The following is a 24,217-nucleotide window of genomic DNA, read 5'->3' on the forward strand; positions in this document are numbered from 1 at the left end:
ATATATTGAATGTGACGTTCCTTATTCGTCACATTTGTCACATTCAAAACGTTTATTTGTCTATTACATTCTTACGCCGTTCTATTTTTGTTTGTATTTCTGCATACAAGTTGCGCTCATTGTCTTTGAAGAACAACACAAAATTTACTTTAAAATGGAAACATTGTATACATTTATTATCTAATCTATTAAATGCAGGCAAACGACTGCAAAGACGCGTATAATTTCCACGGAGGTTTCAGTAAATTCTAGGTTGTCACCTCGGTTGTAACAGACTTATAAAAACAAATAAATATTATAAAAAAGGTCACATGTACGTAAAATGTTTAGCTGCAGAACTTAATCTTATTCTGAATACGTAAAACGTTCTATTACCATTTTGGGGTTTATATTTAATTGTTTATTCTGTATCGCATCTTAAAATAACGTAAGAAGTTCTCCTTCAAAACTTTCTGGACTTATTCCAATTTCAGTATTAAAATTATATTTCTAACTAATAAAAAAATAAGCTTTGTGTATACAATTAAAGGAACAAACAACCGCGCTTATATCATTAGATGCTTAAGAATTTTGCTTATTTACTAACTTTACTCTTTTTTACGAACTTAACGAAAAACTGCCAGTTACTAACACACCGGATATTTTTCAGCTGCAAATAGTAGAACGAGGGTTTTGGCAAAAGGGTTTTGCATTTATTCGCTTTTATTTAAATAACGAATATGCAACTTTTATAGAAAAGTTTGTTATTCAGTGTTTCAGTAATAATAAACTTCTATCAAGCTTACTTTCGCATTTCAAACCAGATAATATATTATGTGAGGTGCCAAAGTAGTTTAGATTGTGGGAATATTTCGGTGGGTGTAAGTATTAACATTTTATTTTTTATTTAGCTGTAATAAGCACCTTTCACTTTAATGCCTTTACAGGATAATATAATCAGGATATTGAATTTAATGTTTTTTTCTAGGTATGGGAGTTCGCTCCAGAAGAGCTATACAAGAACCGTATGAATTTTTTGCCGATAAACCGTTTATATGTGCATTAATCACTCACACTTTACTGAGAAAGAACATACTGTTTTATGGAAAAATAGTAGAACCAACTATTTCAGTTGATCATTTAAACAAGCATGAGGAGTTGTAATCTGTTCTATTTTGTTGACAGTTTGAGATTAATATTTCGAATAGGTACCTATAGTAATTGGGCATTTATGATACTTGAATATGATTATTATATATTTAAATACTTACACTAACTTTGAGTAGTGCTTACGCTAGTCATCTTGCTTAAATAAGCATTCGAATATTTGAAATCACTTTAAATTTAACTTCTAAAGATTGTAAATTTTTTTTACAGATTTTTTGGTTTTGGTTGCAGTTTTCTTGGTAGTAAATTTATGGTGGTTCAAAATTAAGTTACAACTGTCAACTTAGTTTTTTATTATAGAAACACTTTGTCTTCTTTTTGTATTCTGTCTCATCTAACTGCAACAGTTCTCGACATATTTACGGTTGAAGATATCAATGGTTTAACGGTTTCAGTATGAAAAGATCATATCAAAAAGATCCGATTTTCGAGCAGTACACATTTTTATTTAAAAAAATATAGTTTTGGCGATGGAGCCGTAATGTTTATTTATTAATACAAATTTGGTCTCTTACAATCAAGTGTGAAACATTACTTTGAGCATTTGTGATTGTGGTTTTCAATTACGATTTATCACATTTCTGGTGTTATTAAGCGTCTGTTGGCTCAGATATAGTATTTTAATGCTTCGCAGTTCTCTATCAGGATCTTTTAGAAATCTCTAAAGGAAGAAGTCACACGGCGTCAAATCTGTGTATTTCCCAACGTTTCGGTTAATCCCAACGTTTCGGTTTCAAGGTACCATCACCAACCCTTTTTTTCTTCATGGGCGCCATTTTGGTTTTTGCTTTAAAATAAAAATTCTGTATACATGTTACAAAACATGTTGATTTTTGAAATTTGCAGTAAAAAGCAAAATACTGCTCAATTATCTAATTTTTTTAACATAAAAAAACGTTTAATTTATTTTCTAACATTTTGTTTTGTTCATATGAAAAACAGAGATGATACGTTATTATTAAGGGTCTGAAGAAAAACTAACTAAATGGAGAACTAGTTTTTGCATGCGTTCAATTACGTTATGCAAAAATCTAAACTATTGCAAAATGTTAAAAAAATGTCCTAATATGTAAAAGTCTAAACTGACTTTACTTTTAATTTTTTATTAATCTTACTGAACGCAACTTAATCCTAATCTGATAATCTTCTTTTCTGTTCTATTCTATTCTATAGGTCTGCGCGTTTTAGCTGGCCATGGGATTGAACCGTTTAATGCAATTATAGTATTTCCAAAATGTTCATTAAAAAAATCCATAACGCGCGTTGTGTTGCAGGACAGCCATTCTGTCGAAACCATAATTTTCTAAAATCAGCTTTATCAGGCACAGTTTCTCCAATAGCTGGTAAGATCTCAGTTCACAATAAATCCAAATACCTTCTTTCCTTAAAAGATTATAAGCTCCGTATTTTAATAAATCAACAACTAGATTGCCAAAGTGTGTTTTGTAAAGTTGGCGTCGTAACAAAATAGAAAATTAGCTTGTTTTAGATAACAACAATATTTTTTCTAACATGTTTAACATTTTAAAGCAAAAAACGTGCTTTTTTAGCTAGATAAAAGCAAGATGGCGTTCATAAGGAAAAAAGGAGTTGTTGATGGTATCTTGAAACTGAAACGTCGGAGTTAAAAACAAAATACACCGGAAAATAGTCCTTAAAAAGTTGGTCTAATACTGTTCAAGTCAAAATCGGAAAATTTTCAAATTAGAGATAATACGGCACTTTTTTGAAAATGTTTAGGTTTTTTGGAAAATAACGAAGCACTAATTTAATGTTGTTAAAACGGTATTGGATTGCCCACTAAATTCTCTTAACTATTCCCTATTTAAGTACCAAAGGAAGGGGATAACACACAGTCGTCTCCATAACGCTTTATTTCAGTCTTCAAGAATTAAACCTGCTCAACCAATTTTGGACATAGAAATGTCCATCTTCAGGAGCTTAAATTGCAACTCAGTGTGCCGGATGTCTTTATACAGTGTGGAACAGCCAAATGGAATAAATTCGATAACGAATAAATGAGAGCGTGTTGGGAAAAACGCTTGGACACGTCGATTTGTATTTTTAGATGCGCATTTATTAAAAAAAAATAAAAATTATATAGGGTGTGACAGTGGCCGATACCAACTTTCTTATTTTAAATACAACCCCCTGTATATTATAATTTTTTTGCATTCTTCAGAAAATTCTAGACATAATTCATGTACAATGTCCCATACCTATCTTCAACTGTTTCGGAAATATTAAGTGTTTTCAGATGTATTACTAAAATTAATATTAAAAAAAGAAAATTATTTTATTTCACGTAAAAAAAAACAAAAAAACATTAATTTCAATGTAAGGGTAAAAACACACGGAGCGGTTTGTGCCGAGTCGGCCACCGCTCGGCGAAAAGCGGCTTAAAACACACGGGGCGTCACTACAAGTGCTGACGGGCGATTTTCTTAATTCAAAATATCAATGTTGTCTAGTTGTAAATTGAACACGACGTTGAAAGCATTACATATGGCTTCTTCTGATGAAAGTGATGATGATTTGTTTTTTTTAACAACTTCATGCTTGTTATACAAGAGAATAAAACAAAAGAAGCGCAAATATTGGATTCATCCTATAATCAATGAGAGAAAAAATAAATGATTTTTTTCACTTCACCCATGAAAGCGTCGGTTACCTCTTCCCAAGAACTCGTTTTTTTAATCTTATTGGAATAATCTTCTGAACGCATATCCCAAATTGCTTGTCAAGGTGAATTTCATTAATTAATTTTTCAATGTCCAAGTTTTCCATTATTAAATATTTCACTGGCAACACTGAAGTACGAGAAAATAAAAAAAACGCCACAAAACCGCCCTACGTCTGTTTCAATCTATTAGCAAACATGTAATGACATGCCGACCAGAATCGTAAAACCGTTCGCGGCGCATGGTGTTCGGCAGGGTACGCGCGGCCACCGCGACTGCGTGCCGCTCCAAAAAGCACCGTCTGTTTCATTCAACAGAAACGACATAAAGCAAGCGCAGCTTCGGCGGCCGACTCGGTGGCCGAATCGACACAAACCGCTCCGTGTGTTTTTACCCTAAAAGAGATGTTCAAAATGTTCGTGAAAATAAGTATTGAGTGTAATATAGCGAATTTGTGAAATAAAATAATTTTCTTTTTTTAATGTTAACTTTTGTAATACATCTGAAAACACTTAATATTTCCGAAACAGTTGAAGATAGGTATGGGGCAATTTTCTGAAGAATCCAAAAAACTAATAATATACAGGGGGTTGTATTTAAAATAAGAAAGTTGGTATCGGCCACTGTCACATGACACACCCTATATAATTTTTATTTTTTTTAATAAATGCGCATCTAAAAATACAAATCGACGTGTCCAAGCGTTTTTCCCAACACGCTCTCATTTATTCGTTATCGAATTTATTCCATTTGACTGTTCCACACTGTGATATTTAATAACCCCTTCGAATCTTAAAAAGAAATATCAAGTGGTTCAAAAGACAGTTCAAAGACAAAATAGAAGGACATTAAATTAAGCAAGCACTGTATCCCAAAGACCTACTTTAGAAATACGAAATGCATGATTATGTTTTAACTAAAAATAATTATTTTTGTGGTTTATTTCTTGATTTGTAGGTTTTTATAGTGTTGTTATTTGTAAATTGACGTCTAATAGCAGTTTTCCGACTGTCTTGACGGAAATTATAATACAGGGTTGGTCGAGGTAAATACGAGGACTATATTGTCTTTAACCGCGCTATCACAAAAATACCGGTACATATAAACAGGATGTCTGGATTTAGTGTGTTTCGACAGGAAAACCCCATTTCCCGGCGAGATAGGAAAAAACTAATATACATGTCTAGAGCTCGATTTTTGAAGAAAGATTGCTGGCAAAAACCGTATTTCCATATCTTGTAAGGTCGCGGCGCTAGAGGGCGTTTTTCAAATTTCGCCCATTTTAGAAACTCCTCACTACTTTTTTGTTAATTAAAATATCGAAGTGAAACTTTAAAGTGGCACTTTTTCGTTGTGATTCCAGTGGCGTGCATGGTTTTTTGGTAATGTCCTCGGTTTTCTGAAAAATTCACTTAACTTGACTATTTGGAATAATTGAAATGACCGTTGGCTATATCTTTAAAAAAATGTCTATTATACCGTTTACTACAATGGAGGTATGTCTATAGTTAATCTTAAAAATAACTGAAATGTTACACTTTTTTGTTTTTATTCATGTTGGCATTGAAATCAGCTGTCAAAAGTGACGTTTATTTATTTCTTGTTAGCTAAAGTTATAAAAATACAGGGTTTCGAAGAAAAGGTGAATATTTATCTTAATTTCACCAACGTCGACACTCGAATTGGAAATGAAATTCATGTCGTCTCTATGAGAACTTTTTACTTTAAGTTGGTCACGTCACACTTTTACCTATCAGCTTATTGTGTAAAGAATTCTTAAAAGTATACAGGGGTAATTAGAAAGTCCCTTTTACTGCATTTGGTTAAATGTAATTTTTAATGCTTTGTGCACACTTTATCCAGGCTTAGGACTACTCCAATTTGTGCTTTGTAATAAACCGGAGGGTGTTCAAAGTCAACTGGTCAAAACAATCAGAACAAGAATAAATTAACGAACAATATGTATGAAGGTAAAGATTCAAAAGGCCAAGAATATACCACCTGTAGCCTGTAGAGCAAAAACATTTTCAAAATTGTTTTAGCAACGGGTGTGCCCTCCACGCGTCCTTATCACGGTAGTCATCGGTCTCCTCATGCTTCTGATGACATTATCGATCATGTCTTGAGGCAGATTGTCCCAAGTCTCAACCAGAGCAGTTGCTACGTGTTTGGGATTTTGAACTGCAAGAGTTATGGACCTTAATCGTCTACCTAACATGTTCAATCGGATTAATGTCTGGAGAACATGCCGGCCACGTCATTGTTCTTATTCCGACGACATTCAAAAAGTCGGAGACACAACGAGCCTTGTGAGGGCGGGCATTGTCGTGCATTAGCAAAAAGTTTTCTCCGATATGGAGGGCGAATGGTACGACATGCTCTTGCAGAACATCAAGAATATATCCACCTGCATTTAAAGCTCCATTAACAACCACCAACTCTGTTCGTGCCCCTAAGCATATTCCACCACAGACCATCACTGAGCCTCCACCATAGGAGACAGTGGGAGTAAAATTAAATTGTTTAGCTTGTTCTCCTCGGCGGCGATATAACCTTTCCCTGCCGTCGATGGAATTAACACAAAATCGTCTCTCATCTGTGAACAAAACATTGGCCCACTGATCATTTTCCCAATTTTCTCCCTAGCAAAGCCTAGTCTGGCCACACGATGACGTTGCTGGAGTAATGGAGCTTTCTTGGTTCTATAGGCCTTCAAACCAATTTCCTTAAGCTTCCTGCTAATGGTCCGAGCACTTGTTCTTCTTCCAGTTCGCCTATTCAATAATATTTGCAAGACTATGAAAGTCTCATCTCTAGCCTTGGTTGACCGTTTTCTTCCTTGACCTCGTCTCCTCACATACTTTCCCGTTTGTCTCCAACGTCTTACATTACGATATATCGTAGATTTTGATTTTCCTAACATGTCAGCAACATCGCTGTAACTTGTTACCAACTTCATTCAATGCTACAGCCTTCGCCACATCAGTAGAAGCCCTATCACCCATGTTGGATTTTTAAGAATCAAAATGATGAATGTTCTTGACTTTTGCTTGACAAGAACCAATGACGTATAGCAAGTTTGATTAGGAAACGATGGCAATAGATTACCTCTAAAACAGGTGTGGAAAAATAAGATCAATATCCAAATTTTCTTCGAAACCCTGTATTTTCTTTAATAATTGAAATATCAGAGGGAATAAAAAAGAGAAATGTTCAGAAAATAACGGTCTACAATTTGATGTTATAAACTGTTTTCAATTCTCAGTTGTTCTCTCCACAGGGTGTCTCAAAGAGTACAGAAAATTTCTTACTTTCTTTTCGTCCCTGTATATGACATAAAGACAAACCATTTAAAAGTCATAATAAGACAGATGTATTCATGAAGAATCAAGCTACAATTCATAAAAAAGATGATCAAAATTGAGCGAAGGATTGAAGAGGAAATTGATATTAAACTAAAGTCTAAATTTTGACCGTTCCTCTAATTTTGCTGGTGTGTGTATGTTATGAATAACACATTGCAAGTTAACTTCATATTTCAGTTATTTGTAGGAATAATTATGACATACTTACATCGTAGTAAATGTTGAAAACTAGACATTTTTTAAAGTTATATTCGACTATGAGTTCCATATAAAATTGAAAGTTATGTCAATTAACAGACATCGAAATACGATTTTTGTCATTATTCAAAAATTGGGCTCTATAGGAAGGGGGTTTTTCTGTCAAAACACACTAAATCCGGACACCCTGTACATATAAAAATTTGCATTATCACACAAAAAATGCTAATAATGTAGTTTTATTTTATGTTTGTTTTTGTTGTTTGGTTCAGTATTTGTTAGCGATTGTGGAAGTATTGATTAGTCGAAATAGGAAACTTTGTGTGTAGTTATTCTATTTACTGCGTTTAGATCTGTGGAAATATCGTATTATGATCTGCTTTTTATATGTTGTCTGTTATATAATATATTCTAAATGTTTATCGTGAAAACTGTAATTTATTTATTCCCCACGCTCTACAAGAACTGAACAGGGTGTCTAAATAAGAGTGGCGTTCGGTTTTTTTGACAAAACGTTTAATCATAACGCTTTGGGACAAAAATTTTGTTATAAAAGATAGCCCAAAGAATCGCTGGAAAATGGAAGGCGTACTAAAAATTTTAATTTTTGTTATGTTAGACTTAGTATTTTGAAAAATAATACCTTACATATTTCATATTTTTAAAATGAAAAAAATATGTGGGGTGAGCCTATTTGGCCCACCCTGTACAATGTGAACAATTCTGCTACTTATTACTTCTCGACATACTGTACTTTTTCCTTATATAATTTTTGTTTTATTGTCTTCAATAATTTCTACCTTGATTATTAGAATTATTACTACTGTGTTGTAAGGAAATACTAATTTGATGCTAAGTCCACATGAACCACTATTGAGTTTCAGCACATTGCGTAGTTTGTCCTGACCAATCAGAAACTTAAGATAAGAACAGTGCGCATGTACTTACTTACTATGACTGTTGCCGCAACCATCCCGACACTGACCCACGCTGTCAAGTTTTTAATTTAAAGTTTACATAAACAATATCGCTTTCAAAGTGGATTGAGGTTAAATTTGCATAGGAAATCCTGGAGATGTGATGTAATTATCCAGTTTGTCGCAAGATATCATCAGTCCGTTCCGAAAGTCAACAACAAGGATGTTTTTCTACCTGTATAAATTGTACTGAGTACAAAATAATTGTCTTTTATTTATCAGAATATGAAGGCTTTCACGGCCGGTCAAAACTGAAATATGAAAGTTATCCGGGCTTATAGGCCGTGGTCCAATGGAATTTCTTCCTGACGTTTCGTCCACATCTCCGTCCGGTAATAGCAAACTATTTTATGGAAACCTTCGAAGTAAGTGCTCTGGCCACTGCCCCAAATAAACCAAAGTGCTGGTTTCGATACGTTGACGATACCTTTGTAGTTTGGAGCCACGGTGAAGACGAACTGCAGCAATTCTTGGTACATCTAAACTCCATATATTCAAGAATTCAATTTACTATGGAGACCAAGAAAGAAGGACGACGTCTATCTTTCCTTGATTTAATGGTGACAAGGATACCTAATGGAACACTGGCCCACACGGTGTATCAAAAACCAACACACACGGACTGTTACCTCAATAGTGGATCTAATCATCACCCTAGCCAAAAAAGAAGGGTGATCAAAACCCTGTCGGAGCGGGCAAGAAGAATTTGCGAACCATCATAGTTAGAAAAGGAGCTTAAGCATGTGGAAAGGGTTTTGGTGTGGAACGTATACAGGGTGTCCCGCGAGGTAAGGGACAAAATTTCACTACGTGTTCTTTAGGTAAATTCGAGTCGAAAATGTTCTATGAACATGGGTCCGCAAATGCTTCCTTACCAAGATATGATTTTTTTAAGTTTAATAGTTTTATTGTGTTGAAAAGTACAATAACCTCACAAAAATATTTTTTTACAAAAAAAGTTAATACCTCTTGGAAAATAACTGTTTATAATAATTGTTCAAAGTGCCCATTTTCCTATTGTAAGCATAGTCTAGCCTTTTTAATAATGTGGATGAGAGCCATTGTAGTTTTCGGTACAAAATCACTATTAAATTTAAAAAATCATATCTCGGTAAGGAAGCATTTGCGGACCCATGTTCATAGAACATTTTTGACTCGAATTCACATAAAGAACACGTAGTGAAATTTTGTCCCTTACCTCGCGGGACACCCTGTATAGTAAACAACTCTACAGAGCCACTCGCCCAAAAAACATCGAACTACGTAGACAACAAACGGGGGATGTTGAAGAGAACGTTGGTTGGACTTGCTTACCATACATACACAAGGTTACGGATAGGATTGGACGGATTTTAGAGAAGCACAAGGTCAATCCGGTCTTTAAATCAACCCGCACCATACAGCAGAGTCTCAGATCGGCCAAGGACAAACGGGATCCTTTATCGGCTTCTGGATATAGCAGAGCACAAGAGAAGTTGCAGACTGGGACAGGCCGAGAAATCAGCGGTGGCAGAACATGCACTTTCTAGAGGACAAGTTATCCGTTTTGAAGAGGTGGAGGTTTTGGATCAATCACAACGTTACTAGCCTAGATTATCTAGAGAAGCCATTGAGATCTTTAAGCACGAGAACATCATCAACAGAAAGGAAGAGACCACGTCAAGAGAGAGATGCGTAACCGTTATGCGCATGTGCAGCCCCCACCGGTATAAATACGACCGACGCTCCAGCAGTCGAGCCAGTCATTGTCTTCTTGATTTTTGCTTTAATTGATTTCAAAGCTTTAATATTAAAATACCAGAACAAACCCTTTACTATCATATAGGACTTAAATACCTACCTTTAGTGGTCAAGGGTTTCACACAAACACTTATCATCACTTTATTACTAATTACGTAAACTCCTGTTAACTAGTAACACATACCTATCCTTTGAAGACATCTGACCATACAAATTGTATATTATAAGTACCTCTCTAATATTATACATTTTACGATCGCAATAATTCGGTGTTTATCAACGTTTTATGTTTTCTGTCATTGACTAGGTATGGTTTTCATGATGAGATCCCTCTCTATTCCAATGCCCGCTCAGCAATTTTTTGCAGACCATCCATTTTTATTTTATTTGGCCTATAAATCAGCAGGAACGCGGAATTTTATATTTTTCGGTCGACATCAATATCCGAACTAATGTGAAACTGTGAATCACTTATTTATTTATAACTTTACAGGATGCACTTTATATTTTTTCTATATTTTTTATTTTGTCATAATATTTTACTTTTATTTATGAAAAATTTATTATTGTACAGGTTTTATAAGATTAAATAAAAATTTTAAATTGAATTGCAATTTTTAATTTGTTTTTTACTGATAATCGACGTTAGTTCTAATCATAATCCTGGTATCAATTAAACATCTAAATCAAGAGAGATTTCTAAAGGATACTTTAGTCTAAAGTACACAGATTAGTCTTAGACGAAACTCTTGTTTGCTGTGCAAATTAATCACGTTCACTACCGTTTCCTTTATCTCTTTTATTTTTATTTCCTTTTAGTATTAGTGGTACTGCACTGTCTTGCAAATGTTGTTTTTGGCAAAACATGTAAGTATGTACATACATATTACATAAAAGTATTTAAATATGTTGATTTATTTCTCGTACTACGTAAATCGGCGGCTACTAAAACAAATTTGTAATTAAACATGCACAAAAAAGTTTCATTTTATAGTCGATTAATGTTTTCTGTCAAAAATCAGAATATCAACAATTGCCTATTTAAACCGAATGTTTAGTTAAGGTTTTTGTCAGCAAATTTATATTTAAATGGATAGATCGTGGCGTGTGGCAGCCATTGTTTCATTTTTCTGACTGTAGGTGGCGCGTCGATTTGTTTACAGTGAAGTATTTTACTATTGGTTTACTATCGTCTCCTTACTTTTAAAAACGGCTTAGGTAAACGTGGGATGAGGAGGTTAACAGAAACACCCAATTAACTGTGTTGCGACGAAACGTTATTAGTAACCTCTTCATCCCACCTAAGCCGTATTTTATTGTATATTTTGTGGTTTATGATCCCCAATTGAATGACTGATGTTTTCGGTTTTGGGAGTTGGATCGGTATTTGAAATCAAACTTTACAGTTTACCTTCGCAAGTTTATCTTTGCATCTTCAGGGCCTATGGATAATTAATATGTAAATGGATAGATCGTGGCGTGTGGCAGCCATTGTTTCATTTTTCTAACTGTAGGTGGCGCGTCGATTCGTTTACAGTGAAGTATTTTACTACTGGTTTACTATCGTCTCCTTACTTTTAATAACGGCTTAGGGATGAGGAGGTTAAGAGAAACACCCAATTAACTGTGTTAGTAACCGAAACGTTATTAGTAACCTCCTCATCCCACGATTACCTAAGCCATATTTTACTATTATTTTCGATCACACTGTCAAATGACGTCATAGAGCCCGCTCTGACGTTCTAATCAATTGCTTATGTCGTTATTTTATAGCACTCTTCTGTGTCTTTCCTAATGTATTTAATGAGATTACTAAAAATATATGACATTATACTCTTGACGCTTTTGCTTCTCTACAATGTGGCAATATGATCATTGATATAAAAAGTTTTAGATGTGGACAACCATCATCAGCTTTTAGGTTTATGTTTTGGAGGCGTCATATTAGATTTCTACTTTTTTAAAATGTTTTTTTTCTGGCTTAGAGTTATAGTTTAGCTGAAACAATAAAAATTCTATTATCACAGAAAAGTGCTTTGGCCTTTGGATATTTTAATCAAAAATTGGTTAGGTTAGAGCGGCTTTTGTGTCATCATCTGACAGTTTGTCACATGATCATTTTTTTGAAAAAGACAGTAATATCACATGGACTAGTGTCATTTGACTTATCGCCGGAGGCGCTCTTCGTAAGAATATAAATTTTACCAAATGGCAAGACTGAACAGAAAGGCTCTAGTCAAATATGCAAAAATCCAATATGTTATTTATTATCAGGTATCTCATCAGATAAATTATTGCAATTTCCATGGTGGGGCTGAATTTAAGTTTTAATTTTTAAGAATATCTTAAAAAAAAAATTTGGTTGTTATAGTCATAGCAATAGACCACAGTATTTTAAAAGCATAATAAAAACACAAATACCAAATACCTCATTTGTGTAGCATATAGGCTTGTGTATTTGCAAATAACAGGAGCTACTAACTGAAACTCGCTAGAAGGTTAAAATACTTTATTGGGGAGTTGGTTCAACCTGCTACTTTGATTTGCTGTGATGCGAAAAATAAGTGACCGTGTACACGACGTATGGGGTTAGTTGCTACCTCATTAAATGGACACAAGATCATGAGCTTGTTTACGGTAGTACAAAAGACTAAACATGCCAACCAATGAGGTTTATTATTTACATGTTTTTAGAATAATACCTGATAACAAATGAAAATATGAAATGTACTCAGTGTTTTAAAAGCAGTGTCGCAGCGTAAAACTCTAGATTTCTCATAAACAAAGACACTTTCTTCCCTTTTTAGTTTTTTTTTTTAAATTCTTAGTAACCTTTTGAACCACAGAACTGAGCTTTTGTACAGACATATTAAGATAATAAGTCGTTTTTGATACGGGACTCCTAACCAGCTTACACTCATCTCAAGGAACAAATGCAGATGAGTGCCGGCAACCACCATGGAAGCTTCCGAAGGTAGCTAATCCATAAAGGAGGGGCTTCATGATGTCACAGAGGGAATAAAGATGAATGGGAAACTCATCAAGTACATTAGATAAGCGGACGACACTGCCAACGTAGCTAGTAGTCTTGAACATCTTTAGAGTCTATTACAGAAATTGAACGATGTGCATTAGCAAACAACGAATACCAATAGAAAGCACGTTGAAAAATACACATATTTGGGAACAATTGTTTACAGTCAATGGGACATGACCATAGAAATTAAATCTAGGATTGAGAAAGCAAGATCAAATTTTGTTAGAATGAAAAACATATTTACAGAAAAACGTCTCACTATACTACTAAAAATTAGATTGGTAAAATGCTACAGTAATTCACAGTCTATCGGCTATATCGGCGTGTTCTCCGTCACAAAGTTTTAGACCTCCTTTTAGACCACGTGGCGGAGACGGATCTACCCGGCATCACTCAGAGCAATCATCAGTCAGAGTCCAATTTGACAGTGCAGAGAATCGTTCAAGTCCGGAATGAATAGCGTGACAGTTATACCACAACAAACCGGACATCTTGGTGGAGCTGACGGACCCCAAGGAAATATTCGTTTTCGAGGTCGCGTTCTCCCACATCCAAAATCTAAGAAACCAGGAACGGCTCTGGATAACTCGATACACGGTCAATTCAGTTAACAAGAGTGACCACTTTGATCACCGCAACTTTGAAAGGGATCTTTCATTAGTTTTAAGTCAACAGGATCAACAACTGCCCAGTAACTTTTGCATTGTGTCATTGGGTATTTTGGCGAGGTGGTGATGACGGACGAGTTCCAGAGGTTCTGCCTGTTCTGAGGTAGTGACTTCCAGGGAGTGGCAAACACTGATCAACAAAATAAGTTACCGTGTAGTCTCATCAACCTCAAATTTCATATGAAGAGTTACAGAATGTGCAACCCACCATATACCCTTGCTGGAGGAGCGGGAGCCCGGTATTCCGCAAACCGTGGCGCAGCGTGGTCTTGACTCTTTAGCTCCTCTTGTCATGACGTTTGAAGGAACACTGTGTAGGAAAGGTTAAAGTGGCTGAAATCGTTTTGGCCGACGAGTCTCATTAAAGACTCTAGATCGTCGAATCAATCGCCACCTAAAAGATAGATAGTTAATACGTGCCACATCAATACGCTTACAAAAGTGGTAAATTGCTCTTTATCATCTTGTCGGGAAGTTGAGGGGGCTCTCTCGACTAAGGAAGGGTCCCTTGGAGAATTCTTGGACGTAGAGGGGCATTTGACAACACTTCCTTCGACGTCATCTACAGAGTCTTGGCTTACCGGGACATAGAGCCTTGCTTGTTGGAATGGATTCACGGTGATCACCATACAGTTATTGCCGCTTGATGTTGCCCTTTTTTTTTAAACAATGTTGCACTCAGTTTTGAAATGTTACTCGTTCTAGCATTTTCCGGTGATCGTTCCTACAAAACAAAAATATTTTGGAATTTACGTTTCTCGGTTGAATAGCTGATTAAGCTTAACCGACCGTAAGGACGCAAAGATAAATTCTGCAAAACGTCGGCCAAACTGTGAAGTTTGATGTCCAGTACAGATCCAACTCCCAAAAACAATGAATTTTGATCCATATTCAGCTGTATTCGAACTGAGACAGAAACTTCAAATTTTGTTAGAATCTAAATAATGATATCAACAAGTCCATCAATCCAAATGGGGATTTGTAAGTGCTTTCCAAAAATTTAAAAGTTTAAGATAATAACAATTTCCAAAGTTATCGTCCATATCTCCGAAACAAAGAGAATATCAGAGAAAATTAAGATGCATAGTAGTTTAATAGTTATTAATACAACAAGTAACAAACCAAACTCGAAGTGAAGATTTTCATGAATAAACAATAGTTTATATCGATGTTAACCGAATTAATGGGGCTGTTAGCTGTAGATTTGGGGAAGCCATTTGTACGTTCTAATCATAAAGTTTATTGAGCCTTTATACAAATTTACAAAATTATACTAAAATATTCCACATAACGGGTTTCGCTGTCTATCTATGTATGCCCGAAACTAGTCGAGCACGCCCTTACCTTTAGAGGGCTACAATAAAGTTATAGTGTAGAAGACTGTGTGTTGTTCCCCCTTCTGGTAATAGTTACTTGCGCAACAAGGGCGGCAAGTGCAACTTTCACACTCGAAAATTATTGTTTGCGGGAGGAAAAAGCAGTTTACTCCAGAGTTGCACATCTAATTTTTTTTAGGTTCAATGTTATGCTTTTTCAAAAAAAAACAGCCCTAGGGAGGAAAATACTTTCTTCATTCCTTAGGTAGTAAAAGTGATATTTTCATCCTTGAAGGGGTTATAGAAAAAGTACTTTTTGTTTGGGGTTATAACGATCGATATCTTGTGGCGTGAAACTCATCCTTGTATATTTGATTATAACATCATATTGTATGTGTAAAGTTGTAGTGGTATATGACGGTGGACTTATAGATTTATCAGCAAAATAATAGGTACAATATTATTATTTATCTAATCTTTTAAGTATAATTTTTTTTCTAAATACGCTCGTTATGGGTTTATATTAAACTTTTTAGAATTCCTTTGCAGACAGTTCGGTCATAAATCAATCTAGACTTATTCTATTATTTTGATGTGTGTGTATGTTTTTAGAAATGTATACTTGCCTGAAGGATGTTAATTAAACTTATCACTGAGTTTTGAAGCGCACTTTGTCTGACTTTCAAATCGGGCACCTAATTGCAAAACTGCTCGCGCTTTTACATGTATTACCACACTAAACTAAAGCAAATAACTTTACTCTTATCAACACACATTACTTTAATGTATTTAAATACTTTTTGGACATAATCATGATTGCGTCATATTTGTGTGTTCCAATCCACTTGAAGTAATAGGTTTTAATATAGAAATTTCTTAATTTTACTGATGCGCCACTTACTAATTTTCTGCTTTAAATTAAAAAGAAACCAAATATTGTATGGCTATAACTTATACAGTGTCTTATCGAAAAATAAACAATTTGGCAGGCATGGTAAAACAGTTTGGCAGGTATTAATTATTAAAGATTATTAACGAAACCTAGAATTTCAAGTAAAAATAATAATTTTCTCGTCCATGATCGATTATATATATAGCGGTACGCTCCCTAACAACACAATTAAGAAAAAATATTTACGTAGACAAACTGAACATCGAATCCATCAATAATCCCACCGTGAAGGATTTATACGAAAAAAGACTCACCCAAAAGATCAGAGAACAGCCAATCCTGGATCAGGACGACGTGGAAGCTAGTTGGGAAAAAGTGAAATTACACAACAAAACTGCCGTCAATGAAGCATTAGGCAAAAGGAGGATAAGCAAAAACTCAAATAAACATAACACTTCACGCCGGAAGTAAAACAAATGGTAAGAGAAAAACGTGAATCCTACCTGAGATACTTAAATAACAGAACACCGGAAGAGTGGATACGATACAAGGAAATAAAGAACAGAGTGCAGACAGAAATAAGACCGAATACTGAGAAACCTTCACTGCGGATATGGAACACGACCTCTATGGCAGCCAAAAGAAGATATGGGGATTGATAAGACGAAGGAAACGCGAAGTCAACGAATATGTAACAGTAACAAATATCCTGGGCGAGGCATGGATAAATTACTTCAAACAAATGTTCGACGAAAATGAGACTCAACACCAGGAAAAGCCAGCAATGGCAGAAGCAACTACCCGTATCACCCACGAATTAGTAGAAATATATACCAAGGAACTAAGAAACAGAAAAGCCCCAGGAATCGACTTGAGAACTTTTGTTACAGAACTAACAAAGGAGAAATAACAATACTGTGCCACGCGGATGACGCAGTAATTATATCAGAAAACGAAGATGAGCTGCATCATCAATTCTACCTGACAGCGAAACGCTACAATATGTCGATTGCGATAAACAAGACAAAATCACTAGTTGTAGCAAAAGAACCTAGAAGATGCAGACTAGCTGTTAACGACGAAATAGTAGAACAGGTGATGTCCTTCAGATACTTAGGGGTAGAAATAACCGCCCATCAAGACAGGAGATCTGAGGTAAAGAACCAAATAGATAAGGCTTCTAGAATAGCCGGATGTTTGAAAGACATTATATGGAAAAACCAGTTCCTAAAAATAGAAGCAAAGACCAGAATATATAAATCATGCGTAAGGCCAATAACCACATATGCCGCAGAAACCACGGCAAATACCAGCAGAACCAAGAGCATAACCCGAATGGCAGAGATGAGAACGCTCCGAAGTATCACGGAACACACGCTACGTGACAAAATACCCAACCAAGAAATAAGACGAATCTGCGACATACAGGACATTGTAAGATTGACGAGACAGAGACGGCGAGAGTGGAATCAACACATCAACAGAATGGAAGACAATAGAATTGCTAAAATTGCGAGAGACGGAAAACCACACTCTAGAAGACCACCAGGCAGACCACCAAAGAGGTGGAGGGATAGCTGGATGTCGACGTCACAAGGAACTCCATAAAGCTGGAAAAACAGGCTGAAAGCCTATTTTAAGAAGAAGAAGAAGAATTTAAAAATTTGAATGAGTTAGCAGAAATGATAATGTGTTCGGATATGAACGCTGTGGATCTGTTTTTTTTTTAAAATTAAAAACCGTTATTGTCGATTAAATTTACCGAATAAAGATACATTGTTTATTTGTATCGAGAATCATTTGATTTTTATTTTGTATGATTTTTTTAACCCACCCTGTAGAATGCGGTTAATGTTCACCTAAAATGGGTAAATTGAAGAAATCAGCTGTTTATTTATGATTTTGGTTGTGTAAACTGTACTTCCCACACACCAATCACATTCTACCACTGTTGCCAACCTAATTCACCATTACTTTTTCCACTTAAGTAAGGTATAGTTTCAATGGAAAGTTTTAGTTATTGACCGTTATTTTCAATTCACGGACGCGTTTTCTATAATTATTTAACCTCCCTCAAACGACAAGGAGAAAAAGTGTAAGAGTTATAGCTTTGTCCAATCATTTTAACTGTAATTACATTTTACTAAAACTGTTAGTAGTGTGTCACAACTTGTAATTTGTTACAAAATACGTACAGATGCATTTTAACTATACTTATTATAATACCCTTCCTTTGTTTTAGGTGTAGCGATATCACTGATGAGTTTTGCGATACCGGTAGCACCTGGAGAGTTTATTGCTGACCATCCTTTTGTTGTTATTCTACAAACACGCGGTTCAGTCGTAGATAAGGAAAGACAGTCCAGAATCTTCTTTAACGCTTTTCCATTGTTTCAAGGAAGGGTGTCAAATCCAAAGGCTTAAAGAATTTTATTACTAATTTCAGTACATTGAAGTATTATTTTCTATTTAGTATTACAGCTGACTGACCTCCTTAGTAGCTAACATAGATGCTTATTGTTTATATTGGTGTTGATACAAGATAATGTTGCAATATGTACTGTGTTATTAAATATGTACTAACTTTTTTGTTGTTTGTTTTGTTCAAATATTTTCCTGTGAAATAATGATGTGAAAATGAGGGTTTACCGCATGAGCGCAAAATAGGTACTATATTATCACGCTGAGTAAGGAGTTTAAATCTGCAACGTATAAATTAATTAAGAATAATGTCACACCCGTAATCAGTAATCAGCATAGCCAGCAAGGTTAGCATAATGAGGTCGCTGACGAGTAGAAAAGATGCACCGTAGCTCGGCTAAATCACCGAACTCTGGGGTCTCCCCCAGAGGGAGGTCACTGCCTGATCTCTGGGTTAGTCTGGGTACGCCTCTTATGTAACGAAACGTGGAGCATTAGGTGACCAAGTGCCACACCTGAGTATCGGCCCTAGCAAAGGAAATAGTGTGGGCGAGCAGCAAGAGTTGCCCTACCTACCTACCATCCTTTGCTAGGACCACAACGTCTTTACCGGCCTGGTGAATGCCCTCGGACAAGAGTCTAGGGTTCAATCATCCCCGTTAAAGCGGTCGCCATCTGCGCCCTCTGTATGTTTTAGACAATAAAGCGAGTTACCTGTGGAATCCTGAGTTTTCTTCCCTCTGAGCCCTCCCTTAACGTGACAATAATTTGTGCAAACGACTTGGTGGGGACGTGGATCTGGGTGATGGCTTCGCCGGTCAGATTGTTTGGAACTGGGAGGATAAAGGCTGAGATACCTGGCCGAGATTTAATTTTTTAAAATAAAATATTCTCGTTTAAAGTAAAATCAAGCTATAATGCAATAAACTTAATGCGAATGCTCATATGGTTTATATGAGAGACGAACTGAGGGGTCATCATCATCAGTCAGCCTGGCTGCGTCCACTACTGGACATAGGCCTCTCGTAACAGTTGCCACGTATCTCTATTCTGTGCCGCTTGCATACAATTTGAATTGACCCGTATGTCATCCGTCCGCGCTATTACAAAATGATTTAATCTGTGTCTGACACCTGCAACAACACCTACTACAGAGTTAGTTATCAGAGAGAAACAGAGAAAGGGACAAGAGTGGATGACGGAAAGAATCTTGGGACTGATGGAAGAGCGAAGACATTGTAAGACAGAGTGTAGACAAAGGTATAAGGAAGTACACAAACAATTCAGAAACGAAATAAGGACAGCTAAAGAATTTTTTTACGAAAGAAAGTGCGAGAAAATTGAGGAACTGCAACTAAAACATGACATTTTTAACCTACATTAAAAGATAAAGGAGTTGTCAGGTATACAGAAACGGAGGCATCCCAACCTATTATGCAACGCAAATGGAGAAATAATAACCGACATACAACAAAAGCTTGTGACTTGGAAGAATAATGTAGAAGAACTGTTCGACGATAAAAGACATGTATATAACATAGATAGCATACAGAGCGACCAGAAATAAGTAAGGAAGAAATACTATACGCTATAAAAACAATGAAGAATGGTAAATCACCGGGTCCAGACGGGCTTACATCAGAACTTCTCAAGCTTGTGGAACTTGATTCAGTGAATACTCACTCTCTAGCCAACCTCTTTAACTGCATCTACAAAACAGGAGAAATACCAAATGGCTTCTGTCAACTTTTGTCACAGGGTGGTCCAGTTTTAAATGTCAATAATTCACCAATCCATAGCCAATTAAAAAATAAGTTGACATTCATTATGTCATTTTCCTGAAAAGTGCTTCCTAAGGAAAATACAGTCTTTCAAATTTCTGTTTAAAAAATCGTTTTTTTTTGTCATAACTGTCAGACCGTTGGAGCAATATTGATTAAACTTGGAACAAGCACTTTATTACACGTTATTACGGTCAAAGACCCAAAACTAACCTAACCCAACTTAAAAATTGTCTTGGAAACGGAAAATTCACTTGAAAAAATATTATTGTAGCCAGTTTTCATAGTTTCCAGACAAACTAAAAGACTTTAGTTTTGAAAATTGAATTAGAAAAGATAAACATTTCAGAAGCTTAAAAGTTGTGTTTGGAACCAGTTTTCATGCAAATCGATAGACTTTAATACTAAAAATTGACTTGTAGACATAAAAACTACTTTTTCAAGAATTTATTATTACTACAAATTCATACATTTAAACCTTAAAAATTGACTTGAACCCCAAAATGTAAGTGACATCAGAAGCTTAAAATTTTGATTTAAAGTAAGTTTTCATAATTTGAAGACAAATTTCAATATTTTAGTCTTAAAAATAGTCTTAGATGCAGGACATTGACATTAGATTCATGAAAACTAACTTTTCGTGCTTTTTTGATTTTCATTTTCTTCGAATTCTGGACTATTTTTAGTGCTTCAAAACTGCTTTCAGCTTGGAAAATCTAGTTTCAAGACTATCTTCACCAAGTTATTGACATAGCAAACTTAAAAAACAATTTTTACATTCTTCATAGACTTAAAATGGCATTCGAAGCTTTGTCACTATTAAATCGACTTCTAGACACCTCAGTGCTAACAATTCTGGTATTTCTTAATAAACTAGACTGTTTTTAGTCTTTTAAGGCTGTTTTCAGTGCCTCAAATCGAGTTTCAAGACTATCTTTACAAAGTTTTTGACTTATCAGGCCTAAAAGCCAGTGTGTCCACTGACCATAGTCTTGAAAATGTTATTTCAAGCGTATTCACTATTAAATTGACTTCTACACTCATAGGTGCAATAAATTGTAGCATCTCTAAGAAATTCAGACTGTTTTTAGTGCTTTTTAAGACTGAAAAATCGAGTTTAAGACTATATCCAAAAGTCAAGTTTCTTCAGCAATAAAAGTAAAAAAATTTTGGTACCTAAAAAATAATGCTACAATAATAGTCTTGAGAACTAATTTTTGGAAATAAAATAGTCCGAAAATTTAATTTACTTCTAGACTTGTTGTCCAGTCCAGAAAATTGAGTTGTACATCAATTAAAAGTCTTGAAAATATACTTTTGGACTCTCTTTAGTCCTAGTAAAGTCAGTTCTAGCATTAAAAGTCAATTTTTATATTATTTTTAGTAGTAAAAAATGAGTTTCATGCACAATACAATATTTGTCTTGATTTCCGGACTTTTTTTAGTTCTTAAATGCCAGTTTCAGACACTCAACCAGGATGGCAGTCTGAGAAAGCGAATCATAAGAACATTCCTAGTAGTAAAAAAGTTTTTAGACTATTCAGTACAAATTTGGACTTTCACAAGTCTTGGATGTTCAGTTTTAAACTATAAAACGATTTTTTAAATGGAAATTCGGAGGACTGTATCTTCCTTAGGAAACGTTTTTCAGAAAAATGACATAATGCAAGTCAACTTATTTTTTGATTGGCTATCAAATGGTGAATTATTGACACTTAAAACTGGACCACCCTGTATATACCAAAAAAGGCAAACGCAAAACAGTGCACTGACCATCGCACAATAAGCCTAATGGAACACACAAAGAATCTACAGAAAACTAGATGTGAATATTGGTGATATTCAATTCGGATTTCGGAACGGACTTGGAACAAGAGAAGCACTATTTGCACTTAACGTCATGTGCCAAAGATGTCTAGATATGAACCAAAATTTGTGCTTCATTTACTATAACAAAGCGTTCGATAAAGTACCTTACGATCATCTAATGAGACTGCTGGTAGAAAAACGCTTAGATAAAAGAGGCATCAGAATTATTTCCAAGATTTACTATAACCAAAAAGCAAATAATCGAATAGAGAAAGAGACAACGGAGGAAATCGAGATAAAGAAAGGCCTAAGACAGGGATGTGTACTCTCACCGATCTTATTCAACCTATACTCAGAAGACATCATAAACAGAGCACTTTTGGAGCTAGATATGGGTATAAAAATAAACGGCATCTCAAAGAACAACTTAAGATATGCCGATGACACGGTTGTAAGTGCAGAAACTCCAGAAGATCTTCAGATACTAATTAATATAATAGTAGAATGCAGTGAGGAATACGGACTGTCACTTAACATCAGCAAAACAAAAATAATGGTGGTATCTAAATCACCACAAAACTTCCCTGACATAACCGTACATGGTCAAAAGATCGAACGTGTGAGAAAATATAATTACCTGGGAAATGTTATCAACGAAAATAACGATAGCTCTGAAGAAATCAGGATCAGAGTGGAGAAAGCTAGAGCCACATTTACTAAAATGAAGAAGATGTTTTGCGGACGAGATCTAAGTCTTAAGCTTAAAATTCGCCTTGTGAGATGTTACGTTCTGTCGGTTCTTTTCTACGGAATGGAAGCGTGGACAATGAAAAAGATCGATACCAAAAGGATAGAAGCGCTTGAAATATGGATGTACCGTAGAATACTGAGAATACCGTGGACAGAGATAGTAACCAATGTGGAGGTTTTACAAAGAATGCGAAAAGAGAAAGAGCTGATACTTACTATTAAAAAGCGCAAATTACAATACTTGGGGCACATTATGAGGGGGGATAAATACTAGTTACTTATTGTCCAGGGAAAAATAATGGACAAAAGATCCATAGGAAGAAGAAGGAATTCATGGCTGCAGAACTTAAGAGAATGATATAATTGCAACAACTGCCAACTGTTTAGATCTGCAGTATCAGATACGCATAGCGTTGATGATAACTTCGGAACGAAAACCGCACCTAAAGAAGAAGAAGTGTCACCCTGTCGAACTTCGCGCTGCACCTCAAATCTGCTCGTATCTTCATGAAGTCTAACGCATGCGGTTGCAGAATCGTAGATATTTTTAATGAGGGCGATGTAACGATGGTCAATTCTACAGTCAGCAAGCTCTAGCAGCAATTTATGTTGGTCGATGGTATCGAATGCCTTTTCGTAGTCTACAAATACAAGAAATAATGGCTTATTGTACTCCACTTTTTGATCAGTAATTTTATGACTTGTAGGTTCGTAAGTCACTTTGTTATGATCTTGGTGAAAAGTTTATACACGTCAGAGAGCAAGCTAATCGGTCGGTAGTTTCTTAGGTTTGCGATGTCACCCTGTTTATGTATTATGGTAATGACGGAATTGTGCCACTGGGAAGGGGTTGAGCCCCTGATCAAGCATGCGTTAAAAAGCTTCTGTATGGCATATGTTAGTGCCGTTCCTCCTTCTTTAATGGCCTCAATGACTATCTCCAGGTGACTTGCCGTTTTTCATATCGGAGAGTGCTGCTGTTATTTCTCCCACTGATATGTCTGGTACATCCTCAGAACGAAAAAATGTCATCAGTTTGGGTTGTGGTGGATGTTCTTATTAATTGAAAATAGACGAAATTTTAATAGAAAATGTTAGAGAACATGGTGTTTTATACAATCATGGATTTCTTGAATATCGCGATCAACATATTCGCCAAGCAGCTTGGGAGGAAATTTGGAAAAGAGCTAGGAATACCTATATAACGATTATTAATTAAACCATGTAGAAAGCCAAATTCTTCTTTGGCCATTCGGAAATACATTTTTAAAGCGTTGTGGGTCATTTTTGTAACTTTTGAACCCAACAATGAAAAACACCCAATTCTTTTCATGTTTATGTCATGGATCCATGCTTCCCTTTCCTCGAGAAGGATAAAATCTGCCACAGTTTTCATTTATTCTTCCTAGTCTGAAGAACTGATAGAGCTGGCGCTT

At 35.5% G+C, this 24,217-nt stretch overlaps 1 protein-coding gene and 1 long non-coding RNA gene across 7 annotated transcripts in view; one reads left to right on the forward strand and one right to left on the reverse strand.

Moving 5' to 3' along the window:
• LOC145731929 (antichymotrypsin-2-like) overlaps window positions 1–24,217 on the forward strand; it is a 46,169-nt gene that overhangs the window by 20,344 nt on the left and 1,608 nt on the right. For 3 of the 6 annotated variants that reach the window (XM_081983942.1, XM_081983922.1, XM_081983946.1), the window contains exon 4: window positions 18,263–18,606. The exons of 1 other annotated variant lie outside the window; for it this stretch is intronic. In XM_081983942.1, the coding sequence (XP_081840068.1) occupies window positions 18,263–18,444 (182 nt within the window). In that variant the 3' untranslated portion in view covers window positions 18,445–18,606. Of the gene's footprint in view, window positions 1–967; window positions 7,822–10,414; window positions 10,722–18,262; window positions 18,607–24,217 lie in introns of those variants that run through there. 2 more of the 6 variants (XM_081983929.1, XM_081983936.1) reach the window with 2 other exon arrangements.
• On the reverse strand, window positions 13,384–15,906 carry LOC145732017 (uncharacterized). The gene is made up of 2 exons (XR_014178923.1): window positions 15,755–15,906; window positions 13,384–14,536 (listed from the first exon to the last, which is right to left on the reverse strand). It is a non-coding gene; the product is annotated as an uncharacterized LOC145732017 (long non-coding RNA).

This window comes from Ips typographus, linkage group LG1 (genome assembly GCF_016097725.1).
Source record: "Ips typographus isolate SLU linkage group LG1, UJ_Ityp_2.0, whole genome shotgun sequence".
NCBI classification, from domain to species: Eukaryota; Metazoa; Arthropoda; class Insecta; order Coleoptera; family Curculionidae; genus Ips; species Ips typographus.